At 41.1% G+C, this 18,244-nt stretch overlaps 1 protein-coding gene across 1 annotated transcript in view; it reads right to left on the minus strand.

Moving 5' to 3' along the window:
* Positions 1 to 18,244, minus strand: part of ARSB (arylsulfatase B) — a 118,450-nt gene that overhangs the window by 84,787 nt on the left and 15,419 nt on the right. The window contains exons 3-4 of the mRNA XM_036409798.2: positions 13,241 to 13,431; positions 5,221 to 5,428 (exon numbers count right to left, since the gene is read on the minus strand). Of these exons, the coding sequence (XP_036265691.1) occupies positions 5,221 to 5,428; positions 13,241 to 13,431 (399 nt within the window). The remainder of the gene's footprint in view (positions 1 to 5,220; positions 5,429 to 13,240; positions 13,432 to 18,244) is intronic.

Raw genomic sequence — 18,244 nt, forward strand, 5'->3', positions numbered from 1 at the left:
ACATCACGTTCTCCAGCTTCACATCTAACCATTCCCCATCTTATACTCTGGGCTCCAACCCCGCTGAACCTCCTAGTGCATGACTGTTCTCCACTCTGCCTTGCTCATGTTCATCGCTACCAGCTGAGGATGCTGCCCTGGCTCCTCCCCACCAGCAAACCATTTATCTGACTATCTCATTCCCAGCCTTTAATGCTCAGAAAGGCTCCCCACCGCCCCCAGGCTGATAGGTGCTCCTACCAAGAGCACACAGTGCCCTGGGTTGCACCCAAATACACTTCTGTTGCATCATAATAATGCACTTGCTTGCCTGCCTCACTAGACTGCAAGTTTCCTAAGGGCTGGAACTAGATCCTATTTGTCTTTCTCTCTGCAATGAGAGACTGTGTGAATGAATGAAAGGTCGGCCAACCTGCATTCAATAATGAAACTGAGGCTAGAGTCTCAGTAACTAATAGACAGGAAAGCTGGGATTTGAACTTTGATTGTATCCTATCACAGAGGAAATCAAAGGGCAACCTTTGTATTAGAAGAGAATATTATGTTGGCGATGAGATGAGCAGTATTTGTCAACAGCAGTAATAGTCACACATTTCCCTACCTGAAAAGAGGCAGGGAGACATTATTCTATCAAGGTTGTAATTTACATGCAGTCAGTAGTTGGGAAGTGATTAATCAGGAAACAGTGACTATAGCCCAAGAGAGGACCATGCACACTGTGTGGGTAGACCCTTCACAGCTATACTCAGAGTAAGAGTATGTAGCTGCTGATGATTTAAAGATTTTAGAGAAGTTCTATTTGGGAAAAGCTTGGGTTCTATGAACAGAAGTAGAGGTAAAGGACAATGGGACAGGGTAAAAGGGAAAGATGAGAAGCAAAGCACAACTGACTAGGGTTAATAGGTATTGATGGACCTCGAGCTCTAGGTTTGAATCCTGACTCTTCTATTTGTTAGATGAGTGGTTCTCTTAGTCCATCCAGGCTGCTCTAACAAAATACCAGACTAGTTAGCTCACAGACAACATAAATTTAGTCCTCACATTTCTGGAAGCTGGGAAGTCCAAGAGCAAGACCAGCATGGCTGCCCTATGGTGAGGACCCTCTTCCTGGTTCACAGCCAGTGCCATCTTGCTGTGTCCTCACATGTAAGAGAGGGACTAGAGACCTCTCCGGGGTCTCTTATAAAAGCACTAATCTCATGACCTAGCACCTCCCGAAGGCCCCACCTTCTGACACCATCACATTGGGTGTTAATATTCCAACATGTGAATTTGGGGTGAAAAACATTCAGAGTAGTAGCGGCCGTGGGAAAAGCACTTAACCTCTTTCATTTTGATTTCTTCATTTGTCTATATATATAAAAGCCCAGCGACTGAAACGGCAGAACAACCAGAACGACTGGAACAACTGGAGGCTGTGACACACGCTGCTGCAGCAGCCTACCAGCTTGATCCAAGCCCTGATTGCTCTGCCACATGCCTGACCAGGCTGGCCCCCGATCAGCCCCCAACACCCCAATTGGAGGCGGGCCAGCCAGCCAGCCAACCACACACAGCCTCTCTCCCCCAGCCAGCCCCACCCCAACCAGCCCCCAATACCCTAATCAGGAGTGGGGCGGCCAGCCAACCACCTGCGGCCTCTTCCCCACCTCCTGCCAGCCTGGCCTGATGGGTCCCTATTGGGGCAGGCCAGCTGGACACCTGGGGCCTCTAGTAAATTTATAGACTGGAGACGAAGAAACTTATTTCACAAGGTTACATTGAGCTTTAATGCTTAATGACATGACCAGTGAACTGACTAAGGCAAACAAAGGATTGCAAAGCAACTAAAAACAAAATCAATAGCAATCTACACTGGCGACATTAAAGAGCAGATTAAAATTGCAAAAATGTAATGCAGAGGAGCTGGATCCAGAAGACTGAGAAAAAGGACAAAACACGGAAAATGATGAGAGAGACATTGAGTCAGTGTTTCAACCTACTAATGAAAGGTATTTTTGAGAAACAAATCAAGCAGAACAAAAGCAATAAGCTAAGATATGAACAGGGAAAACTTCCTGGAGTGAAAAATAATCTCAGCATCAAGATCAAAGGGTTCACTGTATTTCAGGCAAAATTAATTTTAAAGTATCTTAAAGACCCATGCCTAGATATAATTCAGCAAAAATCTAAACTATGAAGGTAATTAAAACAAACAAAAAAAGCCTCCAAAAGCAGTTTCAGGGACCAGCTTACCCAGACAGATCTTTCAAACAGCCTGTGAACTGCTCTAGAGCAGAGGAAAAAAATGGAAAAACCACCCAAACTGCTTTATTAAGTGAGCATAACCAAGACAACAAAACCTGACACAGAGAGAAAAAGCAACCCCCCCCCGCAATCCATTTTTCACTCCTGACTCGGTACAAAAATCCTAAATAAACCTCTCAAAAATTGAATTCAACAGAATAATAAAAATGCATATACATGATCAAGTTGGATTTAGCCCAGCCCAACAAAGCAAACATGGTCCAAGACGAATATGTCTACTAATATATCATAGTGTCACCACGGACACAAACAATAGGGTGGTGAAGGCCTGGGGAGGGGGATGGGGGCCAGCCAGATGGGGTTAATGGGGGGGAAACAGGGGACATATGAAATACTTTCAACAATAAATATGTAATTAAAAAATATATATATATATATCATAGTGAGACAACCTTATTATAAAGTAATCCCCATTTTCTTAGTGAAAAGCTCCAAAAGTTATTTTTGCTGACTTGAATAAATATAATATGGATGTTTATAAAATAACCAGCTATCTATTTAAAAGTTACATATACACACTTGAAATCATATAAGAAAATATAACTTAAAATATTGCTTTTTTCCACACTTTCACACATCATGAAAAAATTTTATTCAGCTCCCATTTCCATGCCTACTTGACATCAATATCCATTGTCACAAGAGCCACTCTGAGATATCTGGCAGCTTCCCAGAGCTACCATCTTCTCTGTCTGAGCACTTTCAGTCTGTGTATGATACATTAATACATACAGACTTTTGTTTTAGGAAATAATTTATCTTTAAACTGTATCACTCTGATCTCTATGACAAAGATTGTTTTATAAACATACCACTGCTAATTCTTACAATCGTGAGATCATTTCCCAGGAATAATTGCTAAATGAGTATAAATCTCTTGACTTCTTTTGTGATTCCTTCTTTCAGTGAGTGACCTCGATAAGTATTCAGTACCAACACTGATCAAGGTGCTTTCCAGGCTGTTCGCCATAAAGCCAGTTGACAAAAACTCAGTAAGAGAGAGATCTTGTACGGACTTGTACTAGTCTATAAGATGTTTCCCTCTTTTCTGAAGAGTAAGTTTTGGAGGAAAAACAACTGTAATAGTAACCCTTCCCACAAAAGGGAATACTTAGAAAATTATAGTGTATGTTTAGCATTAAAGCAGCTGAACAAGGTTGCCCAGGATGGCCCCTGGCCCTGCCCAGGCTCCTGGAGAGATTGGTATTGCAGCATACCATGCAGGAAGCTCTGCTATGCCATGGGGACCAATAAGAACATCCGGACCATCTTCTGCAACACCTTAGAGGCAGGAGATGCAGTGGAGCCAGAAAGACTGATGCCTGGCTCTGCCTGGCTGTGTGACCGTGGGCAAGTTACTCAGTCTCTTTGTGCTTCAGTTCTCACACCTGCAAGAGAACTATTGTGAGGATTAATTTAACTAACTCACGTAAAGCATTCAGAGCTATGTCCTGGACATAGTAAGCACACAATAATTGCTAGGTTCAAAAACCATGCCCGATTAAAAGCAAACCAAACTAACTCTTTAAAGAAACACATAAAAAAAAAACCTGTGAGTACAATAACCAGATTCATTCTCAACATGCCACTTCACACCCCTTACATAGCCACTTTACAGTAAATCTCACCAGGTTACAAACCGCAACATCACCCTAGGAGTTTCTAGTTAAATTTTCAGGTTGTAGCCAAGGAACACTAGAGATTTGAGAAAGCTCCTTCGTGAAATGCAAACCAAAACAAAGATACAAACAACCTTAGAAGGAAGAGAGACAATGATGGGAGTATAAGCAAACTTAAAAATATATGTATGTGTACACACACACAGAGAGACACGTAGGTACACACATCTACACACACACACACACAGATAATTAATGGTAAAGAGCACAGGGTTTGGAGAAATAAATTATTAATTGCATCCATAAAGTGGGGGGGGGGGGGGGAAACTTCACAAAAAAAGAATTACCTGAAAACAAGAAAGAGTCCTTGATAATTAAAATCTATAGTCGTTACAATGCATTCAATAGAATGGTGGAGGGAAGGGGAAAAGAGAGAAGAAGAGGGGAAGGGAGGAAAGGAAAGGGAAGAAGAGAGAGATATTAGAGGATTAATGCAATATCCAAAAAACAGGAGTTTGGTGAAGGCAGACTAGGAGAAAGGAAGGTAGAATGGAGTGTCAAACAATTCTGACATTAAATAATACAAGAAATTTCCTATAAAAAAAGGATCAGCATTTTCCAATAGGAAGTACTCTTGGAGTACTCAACATAATGAATAAACCAAGACCTATACCCAAAGTACATCCCTACGGAATAGAAACTATGTCTCAATATAACAGATTAGAAGTTGAAATGACATTGCCATAATAAAAATTATTTTCAAGAAACTTCTTCCTTCTACTTTTCTGTTTATCCTATAATCAAATGCATAACTTTCATTGTCAGAAAATTTTAATATAAAAAAATCTATTCTTGGAGGCTCTAGCCCAGATTTAAATGGCTCCATTTCTTATCTGTCTTCATAATGTCACAATCCGTCTCTGACACAGAGCCCCCTGCAATCAGCAGAAGTCCTCCCAACAGAGCCTGGGCTGCAGAGATTGCTGAGAACAGGCCAGTCCAAACAGTCAGTGCCCAGCTGCCTGTGTATGAGTGATGCCCTCTCATACTTACTTAGAAAGCACTTGTTGTCAAGCATACCCCCAGAATATTTTGATATTTGAAGAAAGTTGGGGAAGCCCGTAATCCTTTTTCCTGACACATCTTTCTACCCATTATGAGCATGTCTTCACTCTTGCAGTGAGCATTCATTTTAATAAGGAACCGTTAAATGCTCCAATTTGTCTTCATTCCATTCATCGAATATCATGTCCTAAGCTTTGCCAGGAGATGATTTTCCCGTTGGCAGGCTTACCTGTGGAGAAGATGAACACCGTGTTGTTCCAGAGCCCCCGGCTCTTTAAGGCGTCGGTGACATTTCCCACTGCTTCATCCATAAGGGACACCATTCCTGCATAGTGACGCCTGTTCTTATCTTGGATAAAGTCGTACGGCTTCATGTACTCCTCGGGGACCTGAAGGGGCTCGTGGACGGACTGGAGAGCAAGGTAGAGAAACAACGGCTGGGAAGAGAGTTTGTGCAAGTCAGTCAGAAGGGCATGGAAGCAGTGAATATACAGAGGTTCAGACTTATCACTTAAAAAAACACTAATATTCAAGGCAACCCACAGAATGGGTTGAAAATATCTGTAAATCATACATGTACCTGATAAGGGACTATTAGGGAGAATATATAAAAGAGCTCTTGCAACTCAAAAATAAAAGATAATTAACCCAATTACAAAATGGGCAAAGAATTTGAACAGACATTTCTCCAAAGAAGATAACAAATGGCCAATAAGCAAATGAAAAGATGTTCAACATCATTAGTCATTAACATGCAAACCAAAACCACTCTGAGATACCACTTCCCATCCACTAGGAGGCTACAACACAAAAAACAGAAAATAGTAAGTGTGGGTAGAGACATCAAAACAATAATTCATTGATGGTGGGAATGCCAGTATGAGAAACCATTTGGCAGTTCCTGAAAGTGTTCACCATGAAACTACCATATGACCCAGCATTCCCATTCCTAGAAAATGAAAACTACATCCATACAAAAACTTGTACACGAATGTTCACAGCGGCATTACTCGCTATAGTCCGCCCTTTAATGAACAGGTAAACAAAGCGTGATGCATTTCCAGCAATACTCAGCAATAGAAGGAATATGATCAGCCATAAATTCTGTGCTAACAGGCACCAAGCTTCTTTTTGTGGTGATGATAATGTTTTAAACTTAGTGATGGTTGCATAACTCTGAGTTTACTATAGAATTTTGTATTTCAAATGGCTGAATTTTATGGTATGTGAATTATGTCTCAATAAAGATATTAAAAATGCAACAAAAGACACATGATAAAAGACTAAAACTAAAAGCCTGAGTTCTAAAATTGTCTAGAAGGCTCTGATCCAAATAATAATATCAATCATAACTATATGTGAAATGTCTAAGTGCAAGATATTATAAAGATGTATATATTCCATCTTATTTAATTCTCCAAAACACCCTGTGTTACATTCATTTTACAGGCAAGTTAACTGAGGCTCAGACTTTCCCAAGTTCATATTAATTGCAGAGAAATTTTCTATTGAAAACCCCATTATTATAGTGTAGATATGTACCAATAGATGCTTTAACGTTTTGCTCTAGCTGAAAAATAATTTCACACCTTTTAGTAGAGGGTAGGGATTTTTGATGCTTTTATGAAAAAAACAAGTGTATACCATGCCTTGTTAGTCTTTGATCGAGGACCAAACATAAGGCCAATTTAATTTCTGGAAACTAACAAAGGAGTGTGAAGCATTGATTCTATTTTACCTCTCAGACCAATTTACAGCTTTTACATTAGTGGTAGACCAGGTCAGCCTCTCCTTTTTAATGAGCCTTTCTGAAGCTCTCTCCTCTTTGTGCTTCTACAGAATAATTCAGTAATGAGTTGAAACCCTCAAAAAGACAACTAGTCCAACCCAAGAATAAATATGTAATTCTGTTCAAGTATTTGAGGCATTTAAATCTCATAAATGAATAGGAAAAAGTCAGAAAGCAGACTGGAAATGGGTGTCTCATATTTCATTCTTCACTGTTGATAAATTGTTTTAAATTATCTATTCTATACCCCTGCAGTAAAGTAAGGAATATACATGTACAGCATTCAAACACGTTATTTGTAGTTCAGTCCTTTGGCAGTTAGAAACATCTTTTCCCCAAAATCAAAGTGTTCAAAATAGCTGTTAAATATCAAAGTAATCACTTCAAAACCTATTTAACTAAAGAAGTAAGCGATGGAATGAAAACCATAATACGATGGAACCTGTGCTTCATTTATTTGTACATTGCTTCCATGGGAAAGCATTCCAAATTCCAGCTCCAAAAGTCAACTTTAAAGCTCTGGCACTCAGCTCCACTCTTCCTCCACACACACACTTCCTACTCCAGCCACACACGTCACACGGACACTCCTGCGCTCCTCCCCATCTGGGTGAGAGAGCCCAGGGGATGCTGTGTCCAGGTAAGTGCTGAGGAAGGACCCTGGGCTGAGATGTTTGGAGGGAAGGACGTGAAGTGGCATCCATGGCCTGACAGGCAGTGAGGGGCTGCGGTCGGAGGAGCCATCTGGTTTTTAGCCCTAGACTAAGCCAACCCCGGCTACCAGCCAAGGTCTAGATAGGGTTAAAAATTGTCAGGCTACAACCAATTGCAGCCCAAATTGCAAGCAGTTTTAAAAATCAGGAATGATCATATAAAAACCTGTTTTGTTTTGTCTTGTTTAATTTTCCTGAAAAACAAAACAAAACAAAACAACTCCACACCCACACTCCATCCAGGAACAAGCAGCTGAGTGTGAGAAGCAGAGACCCCAGTCTCAGAAGCTCACCATTTCTCTAGTCCCCACTGTGCTACAGGAGCAGCTCCACTTATTTAGGCAAGCAGCCTGACTCTGGTCTGGATTTTCTCCCGTGGGCAGGGTGGAGGAAATCTGAAAGGAGCCTCCCTGTTTAAAAAGATGTGCAACATGGCAACCCACATGGCTGGTGATGGAGAGAAAGGGCAAAAGGGAGGTTGGTCCCCGCCAGCAAGTGAGGTGAGGGTCGTGGGGGAGAGTTCTTATAACCATGCCAGGAACATATTCTGGGACCATCATTAGGGGACCTTATACATATCCAGTATAGAAATTCTTCTACTCACTTCGTTAAAAATAGCAAAAAAATATCTGAAAATCTTTCTAATAATTATCCCTTAATGGCTAAGGGCAGGACTATCACTCTCGAGGGCCTACGATTAGAAAACTGCAGCAATCCCCTTTTTCCAGCATCAGGCTTCTGAGAAGGGGCATAACTGAGAAGGGGGAGTGAAAACAACCTCTGAGGATGAGGCCCAGCCGGGCCTGTGACTGTCACAGGCCATGCAAAGGCCTCGCACTACTTGCCAACCAGGTCCTAATAACTTACAAGTACAGCTGAAGGTATTCCTTGACCAAAGCAAGTCCTCTTTCTCCCGTTTCATCAGCAGTAACCTAGGGTCGCTTAGTATGTGGACAAACAGTCTCATACACATCAGCAGGGCTTCGGGTCACCAGGCGGAGGCAGAATGATATACAGTGCAGCGCATTTAATGAGGTGAGGACCAGGGAACACATTTTAGAGTATTTCCATTCAATGTTATAAGAATAAGGTTTCAGCACTCACAAGGTGAACTTTATTTGTGAGGCATCTTATTTCCCGACAGTGCCAGACGTGAGGTGTTTCTACACTGTTTTTGAAGTTAAGAGCATTTTATAGAGTACTGTTCTCAGTACACCGTGGCGGCCCAGTGGAAGAACAATTACCCAGGGCTCTAAAGCTGTCCAACCATATCGGCCATATCGGGATGCACCTACAGCCACTAGTCCCAAGGCTCTTTTTTTTATTTTATATATATATATATATATATATATATATATATATATGTGTGTGTGTGTGTGTGTGTGTGTGTGTGTGTGTGTGTGTGTGTGTGTTTTATTGATTTTTCACAGAGAGGAAGAGAGAGGGATAGAGAGTTAGAAACGTTGATGAGAGAGAATCATCGACCAGCTGCCTCTTGCACACCCCCTACTGGGGATGTGCTCGCAACCAAGGTACATGCCCTTCACCGGAATCGAACCTGGGACCTTTCAGTTCGCAGGCCGATGCTCTATCCACTGAGCCAAACCGGTGCCGGCCCAAGGCTCTTCTTGTTAACAGCAGCCAATTCCTCCTCACCTGCCAGCCAGGGCCTCTGCTGGCCTACATCAGCAGCCACCATCCTGGGGAGGAGCTCCTGAGTACCACCCTATCCACTGACCTGAGTTCTAACCCAATCAAGACCTGGCCTCTGGAGACCTGAGGGCACATGCTGACCTGACATTCTCATTCAAAACACTGGAGTCCTGTACCCAATCTGACCTTCACTGACCTCCCGGTTTATGCTGAACCCAGATTTCTCCCTCGCTCTTTCTTGGGTCCAGATCCTTATGCTAAGCAATGCAGCGACAGATGCCATCTTTGTGAACCCCGACTGCCCCCTTTCAGGCTTCTTAGGACTTAGATAATGGAATCCTAGATGTGAGTCATGACCAAAGGTTTAAGTATTACATAATATATCACACTTCAACTTAAAATTATTAGCATACTCATAAGATGCTAGGGGTTCATTTCCTTTTCTTATTATGTCTATTCTTCTACTTGAAATATCCTCACCATGCTAAGACACTCATTTCAGCGAGAAAGTCTTATTTTCGTTTCTTTATTTAAAGGATAAATTTAAAAAGCATATGATATGCTTTTAAATTGTTATTCTATCTTTGACTTCCAAATTAAGACATTCCTTCCTCAAACTGTGCCAGGGAAAGTAAGGGTCTACCACCAGGAATTTGCATCTGCTTTAAGATGCTTTCAGTAGACCAGATGGGTGAGAAAACATTTATTTTTATTCTGCAAAGTGTTGAGGGGGCTATTTTTAACCAAAAGATATTTTATGAATACGCTGCTTTCACACTGTGGTATTAGCACTGACAGAATTATCTTGCCAAAAAGGAGAAGGGACTCTGCTTCCCAGCACATTGCAGTGGCTATCCACAGGGTGCCTCGGAGTCCAGCACCATGTCCTTCTGTCACAGAACAGCTCCATACGCTTCTTCCTCGCAAGTGCTCTTTAAAATGGAGACACTTTTAACATGAGGATTTGTGTGAATTTCATTAGTGATCTCCATCCTAGAACAAGTCGCTTATGTTACAGTCTATATATAGCACTTGGGGATTAGCACAGATTCAGGGTAGGGGAAGGAAGAAGAGGGTAGAGAGGGGGTAAATGGTGATGGAAAGAGATGACTTGGGGAGGTGAACACAACATAATATACGGATGATGTATTATCAAACTGTATACCTGAAACCTATGTGATTTTATTAACAATGTCACTCCAATAAATTCAATAAAAAAGAAAAAAAAAAGAAAGAAAGAAAAAAAAGAAGATTCAACATTGGGATAAAGTGCAGCTCCTGGAACTGGGGTGACATCATTTTATAATACTGAGAACTGAAAATGAAAACATCTGCATTTGCTATTTTAAAGGAACTTTCTGAGCAATCACTTACCTATTAACTATTTCATTCATTTATGTCTATGCTTGAAACTTTACTTTGAGGATGTTAGGAATGCTGGATGTGGCTTCAGGATATTTCAGACACCAGAGGAAAATGACCACCCTCTCACCTGGCAATTTCCTGATGTTATCTCTCAGCAGCACCACACTAACAACACAGGCTTGGGTGGCCGTGAGCTCTGTGGCCCACAGTTGTCCTCAGTCCCTGTGCTGTCCACACTACACCATTTAAAGCAGCCCACACACCAAGAATTAGTACACCCCAGCTGCTTCCTCTTATCCGCCTAATATTTCGGGCACTGTGAGAGAATTCTCCATTGTTCCTGAATGGGAACTAATGTTTATTGTAGGCATACTATATATAGTTCCACAGTTATACTGCGAACCTGTAAAAGGCAGTTGGCTTCTGCTTCCAATCTGTGTTTGAGGGGAGTCAAAAGTGGCAGCACATCAGAATCGCCGGTGGGAGGTGGGGGCGGAGAGGTAATTAAATACCAACCACAGGGTCTCACCCTGGACTGATAAACCACAATATTCGGAATTGGTATTTCTTACAAGTGTTCCAGATGATCCCAATATACGGTCAGGATGAGTCATACACTGGGGCTCACAATCTCTGGTCATGGATATTTACTGTGGATAGGGGGTGCATTGAGCTATAGAGAAAAACAGTGTGGGTTTAGAATCTGCTTCTGACTCTCAATAGCTCTGTGACCTTGAACACGTTAGTTAACTTCACTAAGCCAGTGTGCTTCTTTGAACACAGTGCCTGCCTCGAAGGACAGGACAAGGACTACAATTCCATTAAGACCTTACCTTGTTCTTTGGGCTTTTAGCTGTATCAAAATGTCAAGCATACAGAAGAAAACTGAGAATGTAAACCAACTACCTAGCAGTTATCTTTTCAACTGTCTGAATATTGGTGTAGCTCTCGATTTAAAATCTGCGTATGTCTAAGCCTGGTCAGGTATCTCCCTTGGTTAGAGTGTCATCCCAATATACCAAGGTTGTGGGTTTGACCCCTGGTAAGGGCACATATAAGAAGCAACCAAGGGATGCATAAATAAGTGAAACAACAACAAATCAATGCTTTTCTCTCTCTCAGTAAAAAATCAATTAAAATCTCTATATATAAAAGCCTAAGCAACCATCCAACCATTCTATCATTCACCCAGTAGCTATGGCGCACAATGATCAGTAGGGGCAGACGCTCCAACCAATAGAGGAAGAAGCCTGATTCCTCACAGAATTGGCCTTGAGTTAGGTAGCTGCTGGGGCCCTAATTTGCTTCACCTGCATCCCGGACCCAGAGATCGATTTCAGCCTGGTCCCTGCAGGCCAGGCCGAGGAACCCCATGGTGCATGAATCCGTGCACTGGGCCTCTAGTTTAAAATAAAACACATAGAATAACCATGAAATTAAATTCTTCATGTCTCCATATTTGAGAGAATGTTCCACAGCAAACATGGACAAGCAAGTTGTAAGTATGAAACAGGGATAAAAAGCCAAAAATGTGGCAAAGCTAAGGACAGATACCAGGGAAGACTCCTCATACTGAGTAAAAGACAGCAAAGAGTGAGCCACAAAGAAACCACATCAAAAAGGGAGTCAGCAGCCAGGTATCATGCCTCACAGGAACATAAACTGGAATCCAAACTGTGATCTGCGCTGAGCACCTTCAGTAATTGTCGAGGAGGCAAAGTGCAGGAAATGGGAAGAGCCAGACAACACCGCACATTCTGTGATCTGCTCTGCCAGGGCCCCACTGAAGGTCTAACTCCGTGGGTATGCTAATGCAGTTCTTAATAAAGGTATATTTTGAGCCCAATGTCTGACAACACAAATATTTGGCCCAGAGAATTCAGCTTGAATTTTAGCTCATGTGGTTAACTCTAGGCTAGCAAAAAAATGTTTAAGGCTATTCAAACTCTTCTAGTTTTACCTAGAGATAAGTCAAAAGATTTTATCATATGAAGTATACAATGGTTTCAGGATAGTAAATGTAAAAAACAAGCTCATCTGTATGCCATGTTTATGGGTTAGAAGACTCAATATTCTTAAGACATCCATTCTTCCCAACGTCTATAGATTTAATGAAATGTAAATCCAAGCAGGCATTTTTTTTTTTTAAAGAAATTGACTGGCTGATTTTAAAATTAGATAATGCAAAATATCTAGGGTTTGCAAAATATCTAGAATAGCTAAAATGATGTTGAGTGTTGGGGAGGAATACAAAGTTAGAGGATTTGGCCTGAACCTAAAGTTTAGTGATCTCTTAATAGAAAGTTTGCCATAATAAAACTTCATCCTGTATAAAAGCCTATCATTTTTTAATGTCAGTTTGCTAATTACTTATAGCACATGCACATAATGCACCAAATAATAAACCTATATTTCTACTAAAACACTATAATACAGTATTTCTCTGAGTGTAATCTGGGAACCATTTTAACCAGAATCATCCTTGAGGAGTTCCTTTAAAATGCTGGGGTACAGATTTCCGCAGACATGCGAGATCAGACTCTTATGGGCTCCAGGAATTTCACTTTTAAGAAGCTTCCCGGGCTTATACTGGTGGACTCTAAAACTTGAAAACAATCCCCCTAGAATGTATTAGCTGTGTCTTTCAATGAAAGTTGCCTCTTCCTACACTCATCTGTGGAGACCCTCTCTGAACACAATCTTGATATCAACAAAGAGGCAAGACTTACCTTCTTTGGTGGATGGTTTTTTATGAGGGCTGTAGCCCTTTCAGTAAATAAGTTTGTTGAATACATATTTTCATATCCTGTTGCAACTTCCTCACCATCTCGAAAATCAAGAGCACATCGTGTGACATTGAGAGCGTTGATAAATACACAGCGTTCATGAGAGTAGTAATCTTCGCTACCTAGGAGATATCCTACAGCAAGAATGGGAGATGAAAGTAGTCAGCATGGCATAAAACTTGTTAAACTAATGTTCCAGTGTTTAATTGCCTAATGCAATTGATTATCCATGACAAAGCTAATCCAACGAAAAGGTTAATCAGAGCACTATTTCTTAACATCTCTATATTTTCTAGCAGATGGCATTAAAGTGTAATTGTAAAAAAAAAAAAATTCAAATCCACTCCTCACTCAAGTCTTTATTTAGCACACAAGCTCTATCATGTAACTCTCAACATGGGTGATTCTAAGTAAATGCATTTTTAAAAAGTTAGGGCTCAAATTCAGTAAAGGTGATAACATCTTAATCTCTTAAAGCTATTTAATAGCTAAAATAGTTAATGTTAACTGTTACAAGTATTTATTCTGAGGTGATCACATAAATGAATGCAAGAACCGAATAATATTGATATTGACCTTTGAAGACTGGCTTCAAGGTTATTTATAGAAGTGGCTTGAGGAGGAATCATCTTTAGTCAGACAGTGACACCCGCTGGTCAAAGACACAAACCTTTCCAAACGGAGGATTTCTAGACATAACAGGACCAAACGATCAAACTAAAGTGCAGCACTAAAATTAGATTTTTCTACCTATTGTGATCTCAGTTTCACCCCAAATTTAAATGGCATTAACTGCCTATCTCATAATTCAGACTTAACCATGGAAGGAAAAGAGTTTTCTCAACAAACAGTTGCTTCTGCAAATGTTCCACATTTCCCTAGTATATTAAAACTGGAGGCCCAGTGCACGAATTCGTGCACAGGTGGGGTCTCTCAGCCTGGCTGGTGATTGGGGCAGATTGGGGCCCATCTCACTCAGTCCTGATGGGAGCCCATCAGGGCCGGCCAGCCAGGGAGGGATCCCGGGAGGGTTCCAGGGCATGTCCAGCCCGTCTTGCCCAGCAGCAAGCTAACCTACCAGTTGGAGTGTTTGCCCCCTGGTGGTCAGTGTGCATCATAGTGACTGATCTACCAATCAGTTGGACACTTAGCATATTTGCCTTTTATAAACAGAGATATGCTGTGCTACATATTGTATGATGACACTCATACAAAATGTCCAGAATAGGCAAATCTACTAGAGACAAAAGCCTAAGTTAGTGAGGTCACCTAGGACTGGCAGGGATGGGGGAAAATAGGGAGTGATTGCTAATGGGCATGGGATTTCTTTGGGGGTGTGATGGAAATGTTCTACAATTGAATTGTGAGGACAACACTGTGAAGGTATTAAAAAAAAATCATTGAGTTATACACCTTAATTGGGTGAATTGCATGATATGTGAATTGCACCTTGATAAAGCTTTTAAAAAGAAATGAGCTGTGCTGGACTCTGAGCTATCTATCGTCTGACAAATACTGCTTCTTAACCTTAAAACAAGGATGATAAATTGGCCTAGCCCTTTCCCCAGTCTGAATGTTTCCTATAATCACAATTAAAAGCCTTGCACAATTTACACAATAAATCAATTCATTTTTTTTTATTAGTTTCCTCCTTTGCTATGATTCACTAAATTCATGGTTCTGAATATAGTGAACAATGGTCTTAAAATAATGTTTAAAATGGTAATTTTTCTCCTACATATAAAACAGAAAGGGAAACCTAATGGCTTTGCTAATTAATATGTAAGAGAAAGGAATGTGTCCACAAAAATAGTTTCTGCCCCTATATCTGTTCAGAGAGGGAACATGGCATAGGGATTCTATTTGGGGTTTTTAATTAAGTACTAGTACCTGCAGAAAAATCACTTTGGGTTTCTTATCCATAAATGTATTTTTATGATTTGGGAGAATATATGCATAGAATATACTTGATTAAAAGAGGATGAACTACAAATATAAAAAATAGGATTACAAATAGGATTCCAGAAATACAACTATTTATTCACATATTTGACTAAACTGACACCAAGCATCCATGTTACAATCCCATAGAACTTCTCTCATAAGAATGATTCACAATTTGAACTTATATGCTGAGCCTAAAGTAGATGGCAGCCTAGACTTTTTGCGGGAAAAAGAGAAAATACTTTTTGAACATCTAAATCTCCGACGGCTTTATTTAACAGCATAATTGAGATACTAGTGGCCCAGTGCACGAAATTTGTGCACAGAGGGGTGATTCCCTCAGCTCAGCCTGCACTTTCTCCAATTAGGTACCCCTTGTAGGATGTCCAGCAACTGGACATCCCTCTCACAATCTGGGAATGCTGGCTCCTAATTCACCTGCCTGCCTGCCTGATTGCCCCAAACTGCCCTCCCCTGCTGACCTGATCTCACCCCCAAACGCCCTCCCCTGCTGGCCTGATCTTGTCCCCAACTGCCCTACCCTGCAGGCCTGGTTGCCCCCAATGGTCCTCCTTTGCCAGCCTGATCTTGACCCCAACTTCTTTCCCCTGCCGGCCTGTTCTCACCCCCAAACTGCCCTCCTCTGCCAGCCAATTTGGTTCTAATTGGTTGGTTTCTATGCCAGTCAGCGTCAAAAGCTCCACCTCCTAGGCAGCCATTGGCTCCTCACAGTTGATTCAGATTTGGTTCGAATTGGTCAGTTTCTATGCCAGTCAGCTTCTCTGGGCCTATCAATGGGGCCTTGTCAGAAAGGCGAGGCTGATCAATAGCCTTGGTTGAGGCCTGGAGAGAAATAGAGGCTCAGCTTTTGGCCAGACTGGGAGAGAAAGAGAGAGGCAAGTGCTGATCAAAAGCTGCCACAGAGGCAATAGATCAGTCTCTGCTTCTCTCTTCAGGCCTCTCTCTGGCCCTGATTCACAGCCCCCTCAGCAGTTAGTGCTGAGGCACTGCACCTGCAGCAGCACTGACTGCAGGACTGACTTCTGGTTAGTTGATCCTCGGACATTATCAGTCATCAGGAGCATAACAGTGATGGCAGCGGCATGTCATTACCCCTTCCTTATTTGCAAGTCTCCAATCCATAGGAATGTGAGATCTGTCTGTCCATCTAAGTCCTGAATTTCTAAATATGTAACTTGTTTTTAATAAATTTTTTTAAAATATCCATAGTTTTTCTCTTCTCACAGTATAGGTACTGATCCATATTTTAGCAAGGACCTGACTGAAAAATTTCAAAGGCTTTCTTTTCTTTTAGAATTTCCGAAATGACAGAGGTCTTACATCCAGTATGATCTTGAACAGCTATTTAAGGATACTCAGGATGTGTCCGGTTCACACACAGAGAATGCCATGATTGACTAGTGATGTCTGCTAGAGAACCTGGACACACAGGGTCTCACATCTGAGGTCCTTGCAGCTCAACTTTAAGCCTGATTCAACAAGCGCTACAAAGCTACGTGCTTCGACTGCATTGTTTGGGCCCCATGAAATCACTTTTACTGAAATGCACGTCAGTGCTCTGGTCCCAGCCTGCATAAGAGAAAATGCCTCAGGAAACATCTGTAAGAAAACCACCACTTTATTACTAAAATGATGTCTTTGAGGACGCTCTCCACCTTACCTTCTCCCAAAGGAGGAATTTCTCTCATGTTTAAGAGCCAGAAAATGCTTTACTCTTCCTGAACATCTGGTTTCCATTTATCTTATAAATAATGTGACTCTTATAGAGTTACCTTTTTTTTATTTTGCTTTGGACATAAAATATTTCAACTCTTCCTGAAACCGGTTTGGCTCAATGGATAGAGTGTCGGCCTGGGGACTGAAAGGCCTAGAGTTCAATTCCAGTCAAGGACGTGTACCTTGGTTGCGGGCATATCCCCAGTAGGGGGTGTGCAAGAAGCAGCTGATCAATGACTCTCTCTCATCGATGTTTTTAACTCTCTATCCCTCTCTCTTCCTCTCTGTACAAAATCAATAAAATATATATTTTTAAAAAATATTTCAACTCTCGCCAGCACCGGTTTGGCTCAGTGGATAGAGCGTCGGCCTGCGGACTGAAAGGTCCCAGGTTCGATTCCGGTCAAGGGCATGTACCTTGGTTGCGGGCACATCCCCAGTAGGGGGTGTGCAGGAGGCAGCTGGTCGATGATTCTCTCTCATCGACGTTTCTAACTCTCTATCCCTCTCTCTTCCTCTCTGTGAAAAATCAATAAAATATATTTTAAAAAAATATTTCAACTCTCAGAGTTGAATGGGAAGCCCACCTACAACCATGCAATGGTTTTCTTAATTTTGTGCCAAGCAACTGTTCCATCTTTTTCTATCTGTCCTAATTTTTTATTCTACTCATTTGTAAATGTTTTATGCTGAAATATGTATTCCTTTTCAGATATGGCAAGTTGAAAATAAATGAATATGTAAAAAGGGGAAATAGGTATCAAAATAGCTAGACAGAAAGATAAAACAGTATGAAAAAGAACCTGGCAAAGATATATAGCCACTGTCAAAATACACAGGTTGTTAATTAAGAAGGCTCTCAACAGATTTAAAGAGGGCACATTAAATACAAACTTTAGGTTTCATGTTAGTTATTATACGTTTTTCAACTTCATACTACTTATTATCCTTCCTATTACTATCTGTACTTTTCCTCAGATTTTATGCTTTTTAATCTATTTTCCCCAATCTAGTAGTTTCAAAAACAGAACTCTAAGAAAGGGAGAAAAATGCCAATAGAAAAGAATCTTCTCCATCATCTTAAAAAAAAAAAAACCACACACACAAAGAGAAAACCTCTAACCACAGCTCACAGGGAGAAAAAAATATTCCACACCTTTATGAAGGAAATATTCTTGTATTGGGTTTTGCTTGCAATTAAAAAAAAAAAATCGTTTTGTAACCCCTTTTGGTAGTAAGGTTCTCTAAGAGTATAATGGTCTGGGA

Source organism: Pipistrellus kuhlii, unplaced genomic scaffold, assembly GCF_014108245.1.
Source record: "Pipistrellus kuhlii isolate mPipKuh1 unplaced genomic scaffold, mPipKuh1.p scaffold_m20_p_4, whole genome shotgun sequence".
Lineage (NCBI taxonomy): Eukaryota > Metazoa > Chordata > Mammalia > Chiroptera > Vespertilionidae > Pipistrellus > Pipistrellus kuhlii.